The sequence below is a fragment of the Hibiscus syriacus genome, unplaced genomic scaffold, assembly GCF_006381635.1.
Source record: "Hibiscus syriacus cultivar Baekdansim isolate YM2019G1 unplaced genomic scaffold, ASM638163v2 tig00113722_pilon, whole genome shotgun sequence".
NCBI classification, from domain to species: Eukaryota; Viridiplantae; Streptophyta; class Magnoliopsida; order Malvales; family Malvaceae; genus Hibiscus; species Hibiscus syriacus.
Genome location: NW_024063469.1, coordinates 2,276,358 through 2,294,411, shown reverse-complemented (window position 1 = coordinate 2,294,411; position 18,054 = coordinate 2,276,358). Strand labels below are relative to the sequence as shown.

Here is an 18,054-nt window from a genome sequence, read left to right as displayed (position 1 = left end):
AATTCTACGCGGCACTTCGGTGCATTTATACGAGTTGTGGTGACAGCATAGTGCACAACCTCACAATACTCAGATACCTTAGGTTCTCAATATGATATATCATGGGCCAATAAACTCATTAATACAAATTCATGAATGTTAAAGTAATATGCTTACATGTATGGATATTGGTGATATGAGAATAATGTATGTAATATATGTATATGATTTGTGATATGATGTGTGCATGATATGATATATCTGTGATAGGGGTAATGGTATCTGTTACATAATATGCATGAATATATGTTGATGTATATGTAAATGAGTTGTATAATTTGATAGCATAAAACAGTCATGCATGATTAATGGGTATGAATTCCATTAGATGTGTTTTCTTTATGCCTCACTAAGTCTTCGACTTAGCGTGTGATTGTTTCACACGTAGGTTTCAAGAAGAGTAAAGAGTAATGCGGAGCAAGACAGGTCAGTTCTCCTTACCAAATGTCAGATCAGAAAATATATGTACTGTATATAGAGTGAAGTTGGCATGTAGTCTACAGATATAAATTGTATGAACTCTGATATATATTTTGTAAACGTCTTGAATAATTTAAATGTTATCAAAGTTTTTAAATTACTCACTATTTTATACGAATAAATGTTTGAAAAGTCAATGTGACACTTCGGACTCGTATCCGGATCGGATACGGGTTGGGGTGTTACATAATATTAGTTTAAAACCTAATTTTTTATAGATAAAACATGATAAATATTGAATTAAATTTATATGTATCATGAATTATAATTTAAAGTATTATTTTTATTATCATATTGAATCAATCTAATTCCTGCGTAAGCCTTCAACACCCGTGGAAATGTGAATCGATCAGGTTAAACGCCCTCTTCCTCCATCTGAAAGTACAAGGGTAAGGCATCTTCATATTATCCCAATTCTACCTCGAGATAAGAGAATTCCATGGAAAACCGGATCTGTTCCATTTAGACATTTCATCAAACACCTGATGGGAACTTTCCATGCGTCCAGACGTTGGGTACGGCCTTACCAGTTTTGAAGAAATGACCTTGTTTTTACGCAGTAAGTTTAGGCGGAACAAGACGATAAATCGCAATGCCATGATCGATGGATTGCAATTGGTAACACGTTTCTGACTGATAAGAGTATATTCCGAATCGATGACTATGTTGTCCTTGACCGAGGCTTCGAGATCATTAACGACAAAGTCGAATTCAGTTTGAGTGAAAGGCTTGTTTTTATAAGGAGTGGGGTTGGGGAAGATCTTGGGAAAGGAAGGCAGGTTTTCTGTCAGGCTGAAACTGTCTTCGCTGTAGTTGTTTCTATTTCTGATTCATCTTGCTTTTGGAAGAGCGACGAAATTTTGTGTGGCTGCACCTGTAAAAGGGCAAGCATTTTCGGCGGCAACAACAAAGTCCAGAAATGTATGAATATATTTAGCTAGACGATGGGGAGATCAATTGTGAAGCTCAATGCTTCTTCAATAAGTATTGAAGCTCAAATATTTATTTGCATGTTATTTGAGTGAATACTGAAGGAGATTTAAATAAAACTGAGAGCTTTCAGCCGGCAATCATCATCATCAGTCAAACTATCATGTGTCTCTTTCTCTCGGTATAAAAAAAAATAACAAACAACATCTGCCTTTTGTTCGTTTCTGTATTTACATAATGGGCAAAAACTTGTGATTTTCTTGTTTCATAAGAACCTCATCTAACGGCCTGCTGCAAAAAAAAAAAATCGTTAAGTCGGTCCGAACTCAAATACCGTTTATAATATCGGTATAGACATTACGATCGGTGCACGATACATATGTTTTTCTCGCCACCATTCTCCCTCCTCTAGCTTATACCAACCACTACCACTACGACAGAGACAGAGATGTCTCGATGGATATTTAGAGGGGACGGAGTTTTCTATTGTTACAAGTAAATAATACAGCATAGCTGGATAGAAAGGATCATTGTGCTTGCAGAATCATTGTGCTTGCAGAACATACCTCGAAGGCAGTAAAGATAGGACGAACTTGTTCGAATATTTCATCTTCTGTTCCTACTGCCTTGATCTGCAAGTATTAGGTTCAAGTACGGTAACCAATATGCTATAAGCAACCATCAATCTAGAAAGGACAACCGTATATATATATATATACCGTATAGAGCTTTCCTCTATGAGAGTAGTAATTAATAACTGGAAGACTCAATGCCTCGAAAACTTTTAGGCGTTTTTTTATTGTTTCCAAGTTGTCATCAACTCGGCCCTGCAATAAGAGAACAACATATTTTGAAAAAATGGTTTTCACTTGATTCGAATTAAGCCATGAAATAATCATATGTACCTGATTACGATTCAGCAAACGTTTCACCATTTCTTCTTCTGGGCAATCAAAGAAAAGTACAACATTTGGCTCTACACCAATCTGTAATTTTCATTAGGAAAGTTACATTATTAATAAAAAGATCATTTCCCAAATATTCCCACATATTTAGTGAGTTTCTTCAACCCTGCAAGCAAAATATTTTAGGAAACACATAATTAACAGCTTTGTGAAGCAGATAGTCAATTGTTTTACAGTTATCACATGACAAATCGATTTGGAGGGAGTTAGAAGCTCACAATTCGTTCGAATGACACTCGGTTCTCCTCAGTACGTGGGAAGCCATCGATGAGAAATTTGTTGCTGCCACTTGATTCCATCTCCTTTTGTATCAGTTTGACGGTCACCTGTGACGGGACGATTTTTCCTTCTTTAATTGTGTTAAGAATCATGGCACTGAAATCAAAGATTCATTATCAGAGGACATTGATTACTGTAGTCATTTCATAATATGGTACTGTAAACAATGATGAGAAATTTTTACCCATCGGCACTGTTAGAAGCTATTTCTCTTCTTAACAAATCTCCGGCACTCAAATGTTTGAATCCAAAGGTCTCAACAATCTTTATACACTGAGTACCTTTTCCACTACCGGGACCACCTGAAAATTAAAAGGCAGTTTGGAGAAGACTCGAATAAATTGCAAGCTCCATAAAGAAATTTGCAAATCAAACAATGTTATTTAAACAATTCATAAAAGCAGCACCACACATACTGTATCAAAGCCTGGTGTCACAATTTTTTCCATACCAGAGTAGGATACAAAGAACAGTTCAAATAAGTGAAACGACAATGGATTTTGACATCAGTGTTCCCTTTAATGTGGCAAACTGGCAACGGACATTTTGATTTCTCAAAAGGTTTGTAGCAGTGGTATATCAACCTCAAGTATCATTTTTATTAACCACACAATAAAATGCCAATTGACATCTAATATAATTAACCAAACCATATAATGATGCTGTGGATCATGTAACCGTGACCGTGATGTTTTACTGCAGTTAAAAAGCCAAAAGGTTTAAGCAGAGAATCAAGTATGGTGAATGTGCAGTTTGCATCTTTAATTTTGGGGTCTGTTTGTTTCACTATAATTGGTTTTTCGAAAAGCGTTTTCCTCATTTTCCAGTGTTTGGTTGACGGAAAACAGATTAGTCAATGTAAATCATCTTCATGTCAACAGAATTTCCTTTATATTTTCTGTAAAGTAACTATCGGTCTGATTTGCGGAACTTTTCACTTCAAAATATAAATACTCAAAACAATAACATCATGCAAACACCGTAAAATGATTTTCAGAAAATGTAATTCATTTTACGGAAATCATTTTCCGAAATATGTTTTTAATGAACAAACGGACCCTTGTTTAAGAAACGTAAAGGAGAAATAAGGTTTAAAATTGTGCAGAACTTCCCAACCTTCCAAAGCCAAAACATAAAACATAGCACGTAAATGTGATTGCACATGACAGTACATAAAGTAAAGCACGGTGCATTGTTTACTCACGGTAGCAATGAACAAGATTTACCTAGGACAAAAGTTATGAAAGGATTTTTCTCTTTGGGGACGCTAACACCATTTTCCTGCATGCAGATGATGGTGAACCAACAAAAAGAACCCATTTTAAGAATATTTACATTCGCAGAGTTAACAAAACCTTGAAACAGACGAGTGAACAAGTTGAAATCCCGGCGAAACAAGAATGGTGTACTAAAATCTAAACTATCTTAATTACAGTTTTAAGTCGGATGAACTCATGTTTAAACTATCCACACCAAACAAAACGTGGCCAGTTCGATACACGACCAGGGATGGGCCAGGGGATTGGCGGACGGCCGTCCCTGAATATTTCAAATTTTCCTAGATATTTCCTTTGTATTGTATATTGATAATCTATTTTTTCACTCCTTCAATTTTTACAAATTCATTCTCTAGGATAAAATCCTCATACCTATACACTTTAAATGCTTTCGCATCATCTCCATCTGACATATTTAGGTTGATCTGTGTAAACTCAAGGTTTGCAAATTAACAGGAACCAACATTTTCCCTTACCCACATAAAGAAATGAAAGAAAAATAACACCACATACTTAAGTAAACCCATAAAGGAGGGGCCTCTTTTTTTGGGGGTGGGGGTGAAGAATCGACCACTTTTAAGATTCAACCTGTCCAAGCCTAACACAATTGGAAATGCAACAAGAGATGTTCATCACATCGACAATCGAAATGCAATACCTGATGGGGGATCCCTGTTGTTAATGATTCCCAAGTGTTCAGTCTAGACGCTGTCTATAAAACAGCAACAAGAACCCAATTGGTTTAAAAAGATGAATAAGTAAACTAAAAGAAGAGAAGAACAAAAATAAGATAAACCAAATGCGTGTAATGGATCAGTATTAATTTTGAATTGAAAAGGGGAAGAGAATCGGAACCTGGGCAACGAAGGATGAGCTGGAGGAGGATGAAATGAAAGAAGAAAGCGAAGCCACGCGCCTCCACATCTCCGTTGGACTTGTGTACCCTTTAGCTGTTTCTCCCGTTATTGTTGGGGGTTTCAGCTATAAGTGAAAACCCGGGGGGGTGGAGATGAGTTGGGTTTTGGGGTTTGTTACTGTTACGGAGACATTACGTCGAACAAGTAACGTGCTCCATGTGAGGTGTGTTGTGGCCTTATGTGGAGACTGTCAGATTGTGGACAGTTAGATTGAAATGGGGCCCAGTTTACTTTTTCTTTATAAGGAACAAGGATCCCAGATTCGAAAGTCAGACCATACCTCAATCATAAATCATTTCATAACTACCAATTCATATAACTATGATGTTTTAGAGACTAAATTTCATATATATAACAATTCACAATAGAAGAGAAGTTTGGTTCGATATTACCATGAGCGACGTCGACGATGAGTGGAAATATTACAGGTAAAATGAGAAATTGAAAAAGTTTATAGGTCAATTTGATATTTTATTTACATTTTAACATCAAATTAAAATTAATCATTTTTAATAATTTACCACATCATGAATATAATGAAAGTTGACGACTCAATATAAATAATCAAAAATATATATTTTTAATTTCAGTGAACAAAATAAGACAACCAAAATAAAAGGTGATAAGTTACCCTTTTATATATACAAAATATAATAATGTCACGCTATGCAATCGTCTTCGATCAAACTTAATTAAATTATTACCTATGAAGAAATGAATCCAGTCGAGATGAATAGCAGAAAAAATAAAGCCGGGTAAGAAGTGCACAAATTAAGGAAACAGAAACGGTCAGCGCTGCTTCACTCGGATCTACTTAGGTGGGTTCATTATTAATTAGTCAACAACATCCTTTTTTATATATGCTACCTACGAATGCATACACGGTTGGGAAATAAACGAGTAAACAAGTAATTTCCCTATAACCATATTAGTAAGAATGCGAAATAAAAACGAAAAAATAATACCCGAAAATTGATAACGGAATTAAACCAATTGTGCTTACGTCTCCGGACTGCTGCAGATCTTTTACTAAGAGAGAAAATTTACAGGTGTTTACAAAACACTCACTACTCACAAGAAACTCTCTAGTATTGGGAGAGAAATGATTTGGGATTTGGTATGATTTTGAAGCTAAATGAGCTAGGGTATTTATAGTTGAAACTTAGGGACTAATATTTGAAAATACCCTAAAGTGCAATGAGTAAAGTGAATTTACCCATTCCTATTTTTAACAAACATCTACCAAACTTTACCAAACTTTGAAAAACATTTTTCAAAGTTAGTTGCCAAACTTTGAAACTAACTTTTAACAATCTCCCACTTGAAGACTGATTTTAATCTGTCTTCACACCTCGATCAATGCAGCAGTATTTCTGGTCTTGTTATTCTAGCCTGCCAACTGAAGCTGAACACAACTTCAGTTTGTCCGTAGTCACCGTCTTTGTAAACATGTCTGCCGGATTTTGAGCTCCACTAATCTTTTCAAGTTTCAAAATCCCATCTTCCAGAAGAGATCGGATAAAATGATATCTCAATTGTATGTCCTTCGTCCTGGAATGAAAAGACAGATTCTTTGCTAGATGGATAGAACTTTGACTGTCGCAATACAATACATTGTTTTCTTGTTTATTGCCTAACTCTTCCAAGAAACTTTGGAGCCAAACCATCTCCTTGCTAGCTTCCGTAACAGCGACATATTCTGCTTCAGTTGTGGAGAGAGCAACTATCTTCTGTAGTTGAGAAACCCAACTCACTGCAGTTCCTCCTAGAGTATAGACATACCCTGTAGTGCTCCTTCTGATGTCAATATTTCCGGCTAAGTCAGCATCTACATAGCCTGTCAGTATCGTATCTCCACTTTTGAAACAAAGTGTTTTGTTTGTAGTACCCCGCAGATATCTGAGGATCCATTTGACTGCTTCCCAGTGTACCTTGCCTGAATTATTCATGTACCTACTAACAACTCCCACTGCTTGAGCAATATCTGGTCTGGTACAAACCATGGCATACATTAGACTTCCAATTGCTGAGGCATACGATACCTTCACCATGTGTGCACGTTATTCCTCCGTCTTTGGTGACTGTTCTTTGGAGAGTCTAAAATGAACACCTAAAGATGTACTTACTGGTTTAGCATCTTGCATGTTGAACCTGGAGAGTACTTTGTTAATGTACTCAGCTTGTGATAACATCAAAGTCCCCGACTTTGTGTCTCTCTTGATCCTCATCCCAAGAATCTGCTTTGCAGCGCCCATATCCTTCATATCAAACTGCTTCGACAATTTTTGCTTCAAGTGTATAATCTCTTGCATGTTTGAGCCTGCAACGAGCATGTCATCAACGTACAACAATAAAATAATGAAGCTATTGTCGAACCTCTTGATGTAGCAACAATGATCTTCTTGGCATCTGGTAAAACCACTGTTACCCATGAAGCTATCGAACTTTTTGTACCACTGTCTAAGAGCTTGTTTTAAACCATACAAGCTCTTCTTCAACCTGCATACCAGGTTTTTCTTGCCTGCCTCTATGAAGCCTTCTGGCTGCCTCATATAGATTTCTTCCTCCAAATCACCATGAAGGAAAGCTGTCTTTACATCTAACTGCTCAAGATGTAAATTCTCTACAGCTACAATTTTCAATACCAGTCTGATTGTAGATAGCTTCACGACTGGAGAGAAAATTTCATTACAGTCAATGCCTTCTTTATGTTGAAAACCTTTGACAACCAATCTCACTTTGTAGCGTTTTCTCCCATCGTGCTCTTCCTTGATCCTGTAAATCTACTTGTTGTGGAGCGCTTTCTTGCCTGGTGGTAATTTAGCTAATTCCCACATCTGATTTGACATAAGCGAGTCCATCTCATCTTTCATGGAAGACTCCCACTTGACTGAATCCTCCACTTGAATTGCTTCATCATAGCACTTTGGTTCACCATTGTCAGTCAGCAATAAGTAGTGTAAAGAATGAGAATACCGTTGGGTTAGTTTAGGAATTCTGGAAGAGCGTCTCAGTTCTGGTGTGCCTGGTTCTTATTGAACTTCTTCAGGATTAATCTGAACATCATTTCTAGAAATCTCCTCAAACTCAGCAAATTCCTTTGTTTCAGCTTCGGTATTGGAGCTACTTGATTCTACAGTTGACCTGTCTTTGCACATCACATTCTCATTGAAAATGACATCTCTGTTTCTGATGATCTTTCGATTTTCGTAGTCCCAAAATCGGTAAACGAACTCATCACCGCCATAACCAACAAAGGCACATTTGTTGGACTTAGCATCAAGTTTACTTCTTTCAGCAGAGTCTATGTATACATAAGAAATACAACCAAACACTCTTAAGTGTGAAAGGTTTATTTTTTTCTTGCTCCAAACTGCCTCTGGTATTCTGCCATCCAAAGAAATTGAGGGCCCACGGTTGATCAGGTAAGCTACAGTGTTGATAGCTTCAGCCCATAGAAATTTGGGCAATCCGGCATATATCCTCATGCTTCTGGCACGTTCATTCAGAGTTCTGTTCATGCGCTCTACTACGCCATTCTGTTGCGGTGTCATGGAACTGTTGTCTCCATCTTGATCCCATTGTTTACGCAAAATTCTCTGAATCTACGATTTTTGTACTCTCCTCCATTATCAGACCTCAACCGCTTCCTTCCATTTTCTGAAGGTATCAAAGACTTCTGATTTTTTCTTCAGAAAATAAACCCACACCTTCCTTGTAGAATCATCGATGAAGGTGACATAATATAATGAGCCTACAAGAGATGGAACTGGAGATGGTCCCCATACATCAATATGAACCAACTATAACTTTTCAGCCTTGGGTGTCTTACCAATCTTTGCAAAACTGACTTTCTTTTGTTTGCCAAAGATGCAATCCTCGCATAGTCCGACATCTACATTCTTTAGATCCGACAGTTTCCCTTTTGACAAAAGTGTCTTTATCCATTTCTCGCTCATATGGCCAAACATTTGGTGCCATAGGTTTGATTTTCCATCAACATCTGCTACTGCAATGATATTCTCTAAGTTTGAGGTTATATAGAGAGTATCAGTCTTCTTACCACGAGCAATGACGAGTGCTCCTTTTGTAATCTTCCATTCACAGCCTGAAAATGTTGTACTATAACCTTCTCCATCAAGCTGTCATACGAAAATTAAATTTCTTTTTAGGCCAGGAATATGTCTCACACCTTTCAGCGTCCAGGTGGTCTGGTTTGGCAGCTTTAGTCGGATGTCTCCTCTTCCAACGATCTTCAAGGTTTCATCATCAGCTAGATGAACCTTCCCAAAATCACCACTGACATAGTTATCCATGATTTCTCGGCATGGGGTGGAGTGGAAAGATGCCCCTGAATCCAAGATTCATAATTCAATCAGACTGTTGACGCTTAGAATCATGACATCACTTGTCTCCTCTGTCATGTTGGTAGATGACTGTACGCCGGTATTTTTCTTCGGTGCTCGGCAATCTCTTTTAAAGTGACCTTTCTTGTCGCAGTTATAACAGGTAAAATCTTTCTTCCCCGTTCTTGATTTTTCCCTTCTAGATTTAGATCTGCCACGATTTGAATTTCTTTCTGAAGTTCTCCATCTGGACTCCGTGTGCAAGGCTGAGGAGGTTGATCCTTCACCCGATTCTCTCTGTCGAATTTCTTCGCTCAGTACCAGATCCCGAACATCGTCGAATTTTAATTTATTGTTTCCCGACGAGCTGCTGACTGCTGTAACAGTAGCATTCCAACTGTCTGGTAGAGATGATAAGAGAATTAAAGCTCGAACTTCATCATCGAATTCAATTTCCACGGAACTCAACTGGGTTGTGATTGTGTTGAGTTTATTTAGGTGTTGAGCCACTGATGCCCCTTCCATCATCCGCAAATTGAATAATTGTCTCATTAAGTGAACTTTGTTTGAGGCTGATGACTTCTCATACATACTAGAGAGAGCTGCCATAAGACCCGCCGTGGTATTTTCCTTTTTTATGTTGAAAGCAACACTGCGGGACAACGTCAGTCGGATAACAGCGAGGGCTTGTCTGTCGAGAAGAGCCCAGTCTTCATTCTTCATGCCCTCTGGTTGCTTTCCTGAGAGAGGTTGATATAGATTTTTCTGGTACAGAAAATCTTCAATCTGCATCTTCCAAAAGCCAAAGTCCGCACCATCGAACTTTTCAATTTTCACATTCCCTTCGTCTGCAACCATCGTCCTAGGCGGGGCTCCAAGTGTTGGTCAGAGTCCTGGTCTTGGATCTGAGCCTGCCAAATTGGAGCTTGACATAGGTACACTGGATGGGCAAGTCTTTGGCTTGCAACACGTAAACGTAAAGCCTCATTACGGTAGGGATGAAAATATCAAATTTTAAAGCGGTGGGGACTGGGGCACAGAAAAGTAAAGGTCAAGCCAACAGTGCTGTATGCCTGGCCAGAGACACGTGGATATGTTAGTAAGAGGACACGCTATTAGTATTTTCTATATCTTTATTATATTGTGCCTCTAGAATCTAGATGGACTAAGCAAATAGATTATTAAACCGTGGAGGAAAACTCGGCTTGTGTAGTGTTCTTGTGCTAGTTTGAAAATATTTTAAAAAAAATGGTTTATGTTATGGATTAAAATAAATTTAAGCAGAGTAATCTCACATATTTTTTATATCCTGAGCGATATTAAAAAATAGGTAATTATAGAACGAAAATATTATATTATTTTGAATAATTAATTTAACATTATATTAATAAATCATAAGAAAAATGATTAAATCATGTACTTAAATTATAAAAGTAAAAAGTATGATTGAAAAATTAAGGGTTTAAATTATATAAGTAAATAATAGGATTAAAAAAATTAGAGGCCACAATTCTAAAGATAAAAAGTGATATTAAGATATTCGAAGTCTCAATTATAAAGGTTGAAAGTGAGATCGATTTGGTATTTTTCATTTAGGGAACATTCGAGGTTTTGGAGATGAGATGAATGAATGTAGTTCGTTGAATTTTGAATATCTCTGAGTCGATTTCTTAAGGTTCGTTTCTGTTTGAAGATGTCCCCAAAAGCTCCATCTTTCCACTCCAATGATATCTTCTTCTTTTTCGCTTCAGCTGCTGCTTCTGCGAGCGAATCCTTTTTCTTGTCCCAGGCTATGCTAAACACAATAGGAAAGTCATGACGCGCAAGTCAGGCGGCCTCAAATCGAAAGGGTCTCTTCTCTTTATCTGCCATGTAATTCATGTTAGTGTTGATCAAGATTGGGTTATGGTCCGAATTGTAACGTGTCAAATTAACAGGGCAAATATTGGGAAAAAGTAGAAGGAGATTAGTATTTAACAAAGGGTCACTTGTCCTTGAGTACGTCTCACCCATGTAAATTTGTTACATCCATCCGGCGTCTAACAGATTACACCTATCACAACGTTCATGAAACTGAATAATACGATCAGTGTAGTTCGAGTTATTTCCCTACCTTTAGTCGAGGGAAGCAAAGTCGTTGAAGTCGCCCGCCATGATCCAAGGCTGCCTAACATTATCAGCGTAAATTTCGAGATCCTCCCAAAATTCCAGCTTTTTATTCGAGTGAGGCTGAACATAAACCATATTCATCAGCTAGGTTTGGTCCCCTCTTTTGCTACACAACGCACCGCTTGATCCGTCTTATATCTTATTTGGATCTCAAGTTGACTAGAATTCCACAGAATGATTAGGCTCCCTCTTAAACCTTGAGAAGGCACCTCAAACAGGTTTTCGAATCTCAATTTTCTTTAGCTTTTGTTTCAATCAATGATGGTTGGATTTTCCTCGCGGATCAGTTCTCTGCGATTCCTAACAAAATCAGCGTTTCTTACTCTCTACAATTTTAGGTAGTCAACTTCATTGTATAACCATCTTATGAGTTTGTTACTCATGTGTAATAGGATTTTCATTTTCATTTATGTCAGACGCTTTAACAGGTTGAACAATGTCCATACCACCGATCTCGGTCCGATCTTTTGAGCATCCAGTTTCCTTACCCTTATTGTTAGTATCGTCATCAAAAATATCAGTTCAGGTATGGTAATGTTCTCGGATTTTCCTTCGTTTATGCCCTCATTCCCCTGTTTTGTTCTCCTTGTGATATTTATCAGCCTGGTATTTCTCATGTGAATATTTCTCCCTAAGCTGTCCCAGATTGGTTTTACTTGAAGGTGTGCTTGTTTGTTTAATATTCCTATTGCTTTCCTCTTGTCTTTTTGTGCTACCCAACATGGTGACTTATAGGCTTTTTCCCATTATCTTTTTGATGATCCATATTTTACTCTTTTGATGATTCCCCGATATCCTTATGTGTTGGAGTGATAATTTTCATCGTTTATTGGCTGGTCTCTGCATTCAAGATTAAGGGTGTTCAAATGAGTAATTTGATTAATCAATCGAACCGAATTATCTAAATTTCATTAATCAAAATTTTTCTTTAACTATTAACCGAATTGAATTTTTTAAAAAAATTCAGTTAATTAGTCGGTAACCGAATTAACTAAAATTTATATATAATATATAAATAATATATATTTAATATTTTTTATTTATTCAGTTAACTCATTTAAAACCGAAGTTTAAATGTACCTAAAGATAAATAATATATATAATATATTAAATATTTAATAATTTCGGTTAATTCAATTAATTAACCAGTCTCGAACCAAATTAACCGAAATCGAAATTTGAAAAAAAAACCATTAATTATTAACCGATCAAATCTAAAATAAACCGACCGAATTTTAATTTGACCGGTTAATTTGATTTTCACCGAATTATGAATACCCTTGCTCAACATGTCAAACTTATTCTCATTTTAACTTTCCTCATTTGTTTTACCTTGGATCTTGTTATTGCCCTGCTCTTCTTTGTCTTCTTTGGACAAGCATTTAGAGGCCATACTTGCTATTTTCGTTTGTCTTTTCTTCTTTCTCGTTTTCTGAGGGATTTTCTTTTTCATTTCTTTCTTGCTAATCCTTTTTCGGGTTTTCTTGATTCTCTTCCTCAGGCTTTCCTTCTCCCAGTTGGATATTTTCGAGATGTTTTAGAGGGCAACTTGCAACATTATGTCCCACTAGGCCACAGTGGAAGCAAATCTAATGAAGACCTTCATATTATATGTTAAAGATCGTGTTACTCACCCTGATTTTGGATAACAACGGTTTGTTTAAATCAACCTCAACACAGATGCACAAATCTTCCCCGGGTCGTCCAAGCAGAGTGATAGTCCACTTTCAACGGTACGCCAACCAGTTTCCCTATTTCCAAGCAGTGCAAGAACGCAAATGAATCGCTAGAACACAATATGAGGGAATGCTCTACGACAAAGTTGATTTGGGAGGAATTAAAAGCTCTTCGTAAATATGTTCATTTCTATTCGAGGGAACAGAAATCGTGGTTCACTGTCGATCTGACATAATTTGTGAAGATGGAGTTATTTGGGGCACAGTTTTCTCTACTACTCCTTGGGACATATGGAAATGTAAGAATGAAATAATATTGGCATAATGCAAATAAATACCCCTAACGTTTGACACTATATGCATTTGTACCCAAATCGTTTTTTTGGAGCAGTTCTACCCACAATGTTTGATTTTGAGGCATAAATCCCCCGTTGGATAGAAACCATCAGTCAACTGACGGTCAACAAGTCCATCTAACTAAGCATGCACATGTGGTCACCGATGATGATGTGGTATTTCCATGTCACTATTTTATGTTGATGTGGAATTTACACGTCACATTTTTATAATAAAATGAAAATTAAATGTGTGAACCAGTAGGAGAGTGACACGTGTCACTCTCCTATTGACACGTATTTGATAGAAGGGATGAAAGGCTCCTAACGCGGTAAATGGGATTCAAACCTGGGGCAAGGGTGTGAAATGGGATGGCCCTTGCCACCAGGCCAGACATGTTACTCGATAATTATGTGTAACAATATGCTAATAAACCAAAAATAAATGTCCAGGTTTAAAAAAATTGATACGCGCGTTTAGCATACATATACGCTTCAAGCAGTATTTCCCCCCAAACAAAAGTATCCCCGAATGCAAATCAAACTGAAACCCTAATCACATATCCCCTTTTAATTTCTACTCCATCAAATCTCCTCTACAAGAATGAATTCCGAATCTTTTCCCCATTCAATCTCTCCATCTTAAATACAGTAGAAGGTGAGTTTAGTTTTAAAGAATAACATCGATTATTTGGGTTTGTTTAGGCATAATGGGTTTGGTTAAATGTTTTGGTTTATGTCATTGTATCGAAGCATTTGTAAAATATTTGGGTTTTCTAACTTGTGGAATGTTAATAACTTGTGGGTTTTGCACGAAAGGGTATATATTTGGGTTTGAGGCTTTATTACTTGGGTATCTTGTAATGAATCGAATGTGGAAAGCTCAATTTGGATGCATATATCATCGGTGGAGGACTACATTTTGTAGGGTATATTAGTGGTGGGGACTGCATGTTTGGTTTTTTATTGGGAAAATGGTCCCCCATGTTCAACATCAATTATATGTTTTTACACTGTTTGGGTCCCTCTATGTGCATACTAACATTAATTTTTTTATTATAAATATAGATGGACGAGGAAAATGAGTATTACATGAATTTGCATATTGGTGGCAAATTTGTCCACGATCCATACGTGCGATATGTAAGTGGTGAGTTGATTAAGTTGAAAGAGGATCCAAATACAATTTTGTATTTTAAAGTTCGTAAAATTATTCAAAATGCGTTACATTTTAATAGTATCCAAATTATATACTTTCATGAACCATTTAGTGGTTATTTACAAGATAATCTTAGGGTGCTTTGGGATGATACAAGTATAATTGTGATGTTGAAATACTGGGTAAAATATGGTTTTATAGACATATATGTTGAGCATGAAGTAAACACTCATTTTATTGTTGATGATATTTTACGAATAACTGCCGCTGAGGGTGCTGCTAATTGTGCTGCTGAGAGGGTTGCTAAAAATGTAGTTGATGCTGCTAGTCTTTATGATATTGGAGATGTTGCAGAACATGATGGTTTAGATTGTGATAGGGGTGGTGCTGATGATACTGCTGCCTGGGATGGTGGTGTTCAGGATGTTGCTGCTGAATGAGAGGGTGGTATTGATGCTACTGGTGGTGGTGGTGGCGAGGGTGTCAAAGAATTTGAGAATACAAATGAAGATGATGAAAAGAGTGATAATGAGGAACAAAGGGCACATAGTATGAATGTTCCATATTTATTTGACGATGAGGGTGATGATGAACTGAAATCTGCCAGAGATAAGAATAAAGGTAAAAAACATGTTGATGAGAAAAATGATAGTGCTTTCGTAGGAAATGACACTGATTTCCATGATGAGGGAGTAGATGAAGGAGGAAATAATGGAGTTACAGAAGATGTAGACGGGAATGATATTGATTCCTATGACGGTGATGACCATGGGAGTTTGATTATGTCAGATGATGATGAACATGAATAAGGTGCTAGGAGAATAGGAAAATATCCTATTTACAACCCAAATACAGAGAATCCTCATTTCTGTTTGGGGATGATATTTATAGATGGCAAACAATTCAAAGTTTCCATACATAAATACTCAAGATGCAGTAGAAGAGAGTTGAGAATTGTACATTCTGAAACTAACATGATTAGTTACAAATGTAATGCATCTAAAAGTTGTCCATTGAGAATCTATGTGAGTATAAATAAGAGGGTAAGGTTAAGACTTTCATAGATGAACACAATTGTCCTGTTAGTTTTACTAACGGGATGGTGACTGCAAAGGTAATTGCAAAACATTTTGAAGATACAATTAGAGACCACCCAAAAATGAAGCTTAAAGAGATACAAAGAAGGGTGCAATCTGAAATACATGTAAATGTTAATATGAGTAAATGTCGACGGGAAAAGAATATGGTGACATCAAGGTTAGGTGGAAACATGAAGGAAGAATTTGCAAACTTGTGGGTTTATGCAGATGAGTTACAGGCAAAGAATCCAGGGAGTACAATAAAGATGGCAGTAAATAGGGTGTCAGATAATTCTCCACCTCACTTCAAACGATTTTATGGCAGTAAATACATTGGAAAGAAGGGTGTAGGCCTATAATCAGTGTAGATGGATGCTTCCTTAAGGGACCATTAAAAGGCATACTTTTATCTGTTGTTGGGAGAGATGGCAATGATCAGATGTACCCTATCGCATGGGCTATTGTCGAGGGTGAAATCACAGATTCTTGGTCTTGGTTTCTAAATATAGTGGTAGAAAATTTGGGATTGGATGATGGATTTGGCTACACCATCATCAGTGACCAACACAAAGTAAATCAATGTATTAAATTTACTTGATGTTAGTTGTTATTTTACTGTTAACAGTCTGACTAAGTTAAATTTTGCTTGTTGTTCTATGATAAGTGAATAGAATCTCAAACTAAGTTAAATTTTGCTTGACAGGGTATTGAGATTGCTCTAAATGATGTTCTACCACGAGTAAAACTTCGGAATTGTGCTCGACACGTGTTTGCCAATTGGACTGGAAGGTAGAGAGCAAAATCATATTATTTTGCCTTTTGGCAAATTGTGAAGTCCACGACTGAGAGAGAATGGGAGGAGAACAAAGATGCATTGTCAAAGATTGATAGCATACTTGCTACTGAATTGTTTAGCAAAAAAGAGAAAATGTGGACCAAGGCCTTTCAAATGATGCATTCCAAGTCAGATATAGTGGGCAATAATTTGTGTGAGGCTTTTAATTCGAGCATTGTTGATGCAAGGTACAAGAGCATCATTATAATGCTTGAAGAGATTCGAGTCAAGATAATGACAAGAATAGTTGAAAAACAGAGATTCCTCACTACATGGAAGTACAATTTTGGGCCACTAATTAAGAAAAAATTTAACATCATGAAGAAAGACAGCATTCAGTGGAGAATGATTTGGAATGGAGATAATGGATGTGAGGTAAAGAAAGGGAATAAGTAGTACATTGTAGACTTGAATGAAAAAATATATACCTGCAGAAGGTGGCAACTAAGTGGGATTTCGTGTCCGCATGCTTGTTGTGCAATATGGCATACTGGTGGGGACCCAGATGAATGAATACATTCCTTCTATCATAAAGACACATACATTAAAGCATATAAATATGTTTTGCAACCTATTAATGGGCCTCAATATTGGAAGAAATCTGGAATTGAACAAGTTCTTCCACTGGTTGATAGAGATATGCCTGGAAGGCCTAAGAAAAATCAAAGGAAGCAAAAATATGAACAAAAAAAAGTCAAGCCTGGACATGTTAGCAGGATTGGTCTTATTATGACTTGTAAAATATGTGGTGGACAAGGTCATAATAAAAGAACATGTACTGCAAACCAGGTATTTATAGTCTATGTATTCAAATTGTTTTAAAAGTTCAAGTTAATGTTAGATTTTTATAGTATAATTTTTTGTTGCAAGGCCTTAATATCGATGGGAACTCTTCGATAAAATCACCAAGTACAATCAATTCAAACCCAACACACGTATCAAGGAAAGGAAAGGAGAAGGAAAAGGCCAGTGTTACTTTTGATAGATCAATGAGGAAAAAAAGATATGCAGTGATAGGCCTTTACACAAACTTGAGGACTGGAGAGCAGACATTCTATGTAAGAACATTTTAAATAAGTAACAGTCATTTTTTCAAAAACTTAAATAATGTTTGAATTTTCTAATATGTTATCAGTCTGGTACAAGAGCACCAAAGAAAAGGAAAGGAGATGAGGACCATATGGTCACTCAAGAATCAGTAGCACCAAAAAAAGAATAAATGAATTATCTGATCGAGTGGGTCTTTTGGTTGTGCTGCTTTTTGTTAAGGTATCTGTTTTGGGTTGTGTTTCTTTGTGTATGGAAAATATTTGCCTAACTTCATATGATATACCCTATAGCAGTAATATATGTTTTTTTGTGTATGGCAAATATATGCCTAACTCAAAAATCAATAACATTTCTTTTTGATTATTTTATGTTTATTCGGTTTAAGCATATTAACTAGCCAAGATAATAGAAAACACTAAATACTTAATATTAGACATAGTCATTTCTTCTCAATAAGTAACAGTCATACACTTGGTATTACACATACATAAACACTTAATCTTTAACAAAACACCTAA

General features: G+C 36.6%; 1 protein-coding gene across 2 annotated transcripts; it reads right to left on the bottom strand.

The window, feature by feature from the left end:
• Nucleotides 1–1,622: 1,622 nt before the first annotated feature.
• LOC120187022 (probable UMP-CMP kinase 2) lies at nucleotides 1,623–4,941 on the bottom strand. Of its 2 annotated transcripts, none has more exons than XM_039190818.1 (9): nucleotides 4,826–4,941; nucleotides 4,629–4,682; nucleotides 3,920–3,974; nucleotides 2,878–2,995; nucleotides 2,633–2,789; nucleotides 2,355–2,435; nucleotides 2,169–2,276; nucleotides 2,016–2,081; nucleotides 1,623–1,740 (listed from the first exon to the last, which is right to left on the bottom strand). In XM_039190818.1, exons 1-9 carry the CDS (start codon nucleotides 4,892–4,894, stop codon nucleotides 1,726–1,728), a joined length of 723 nt encoding a protein of 240 aa, XP_039046749.1. In that variant the 5' UTR covers nucleotides 4,895–4,941; the 3' UTR covers nucleotides 1,623–1,725. The 2 variants fall into 2 exon arrangements, with proteins under 2 accessions (XP_039046749.1, XP_039046750.1); XM_039190819.1 differs by having other exon boundaries at nucleotides 1,624–1,737.
• Between the last annotated feature and the right edge of the window lie 13,113 nt (nucleotides 4,942–18,054).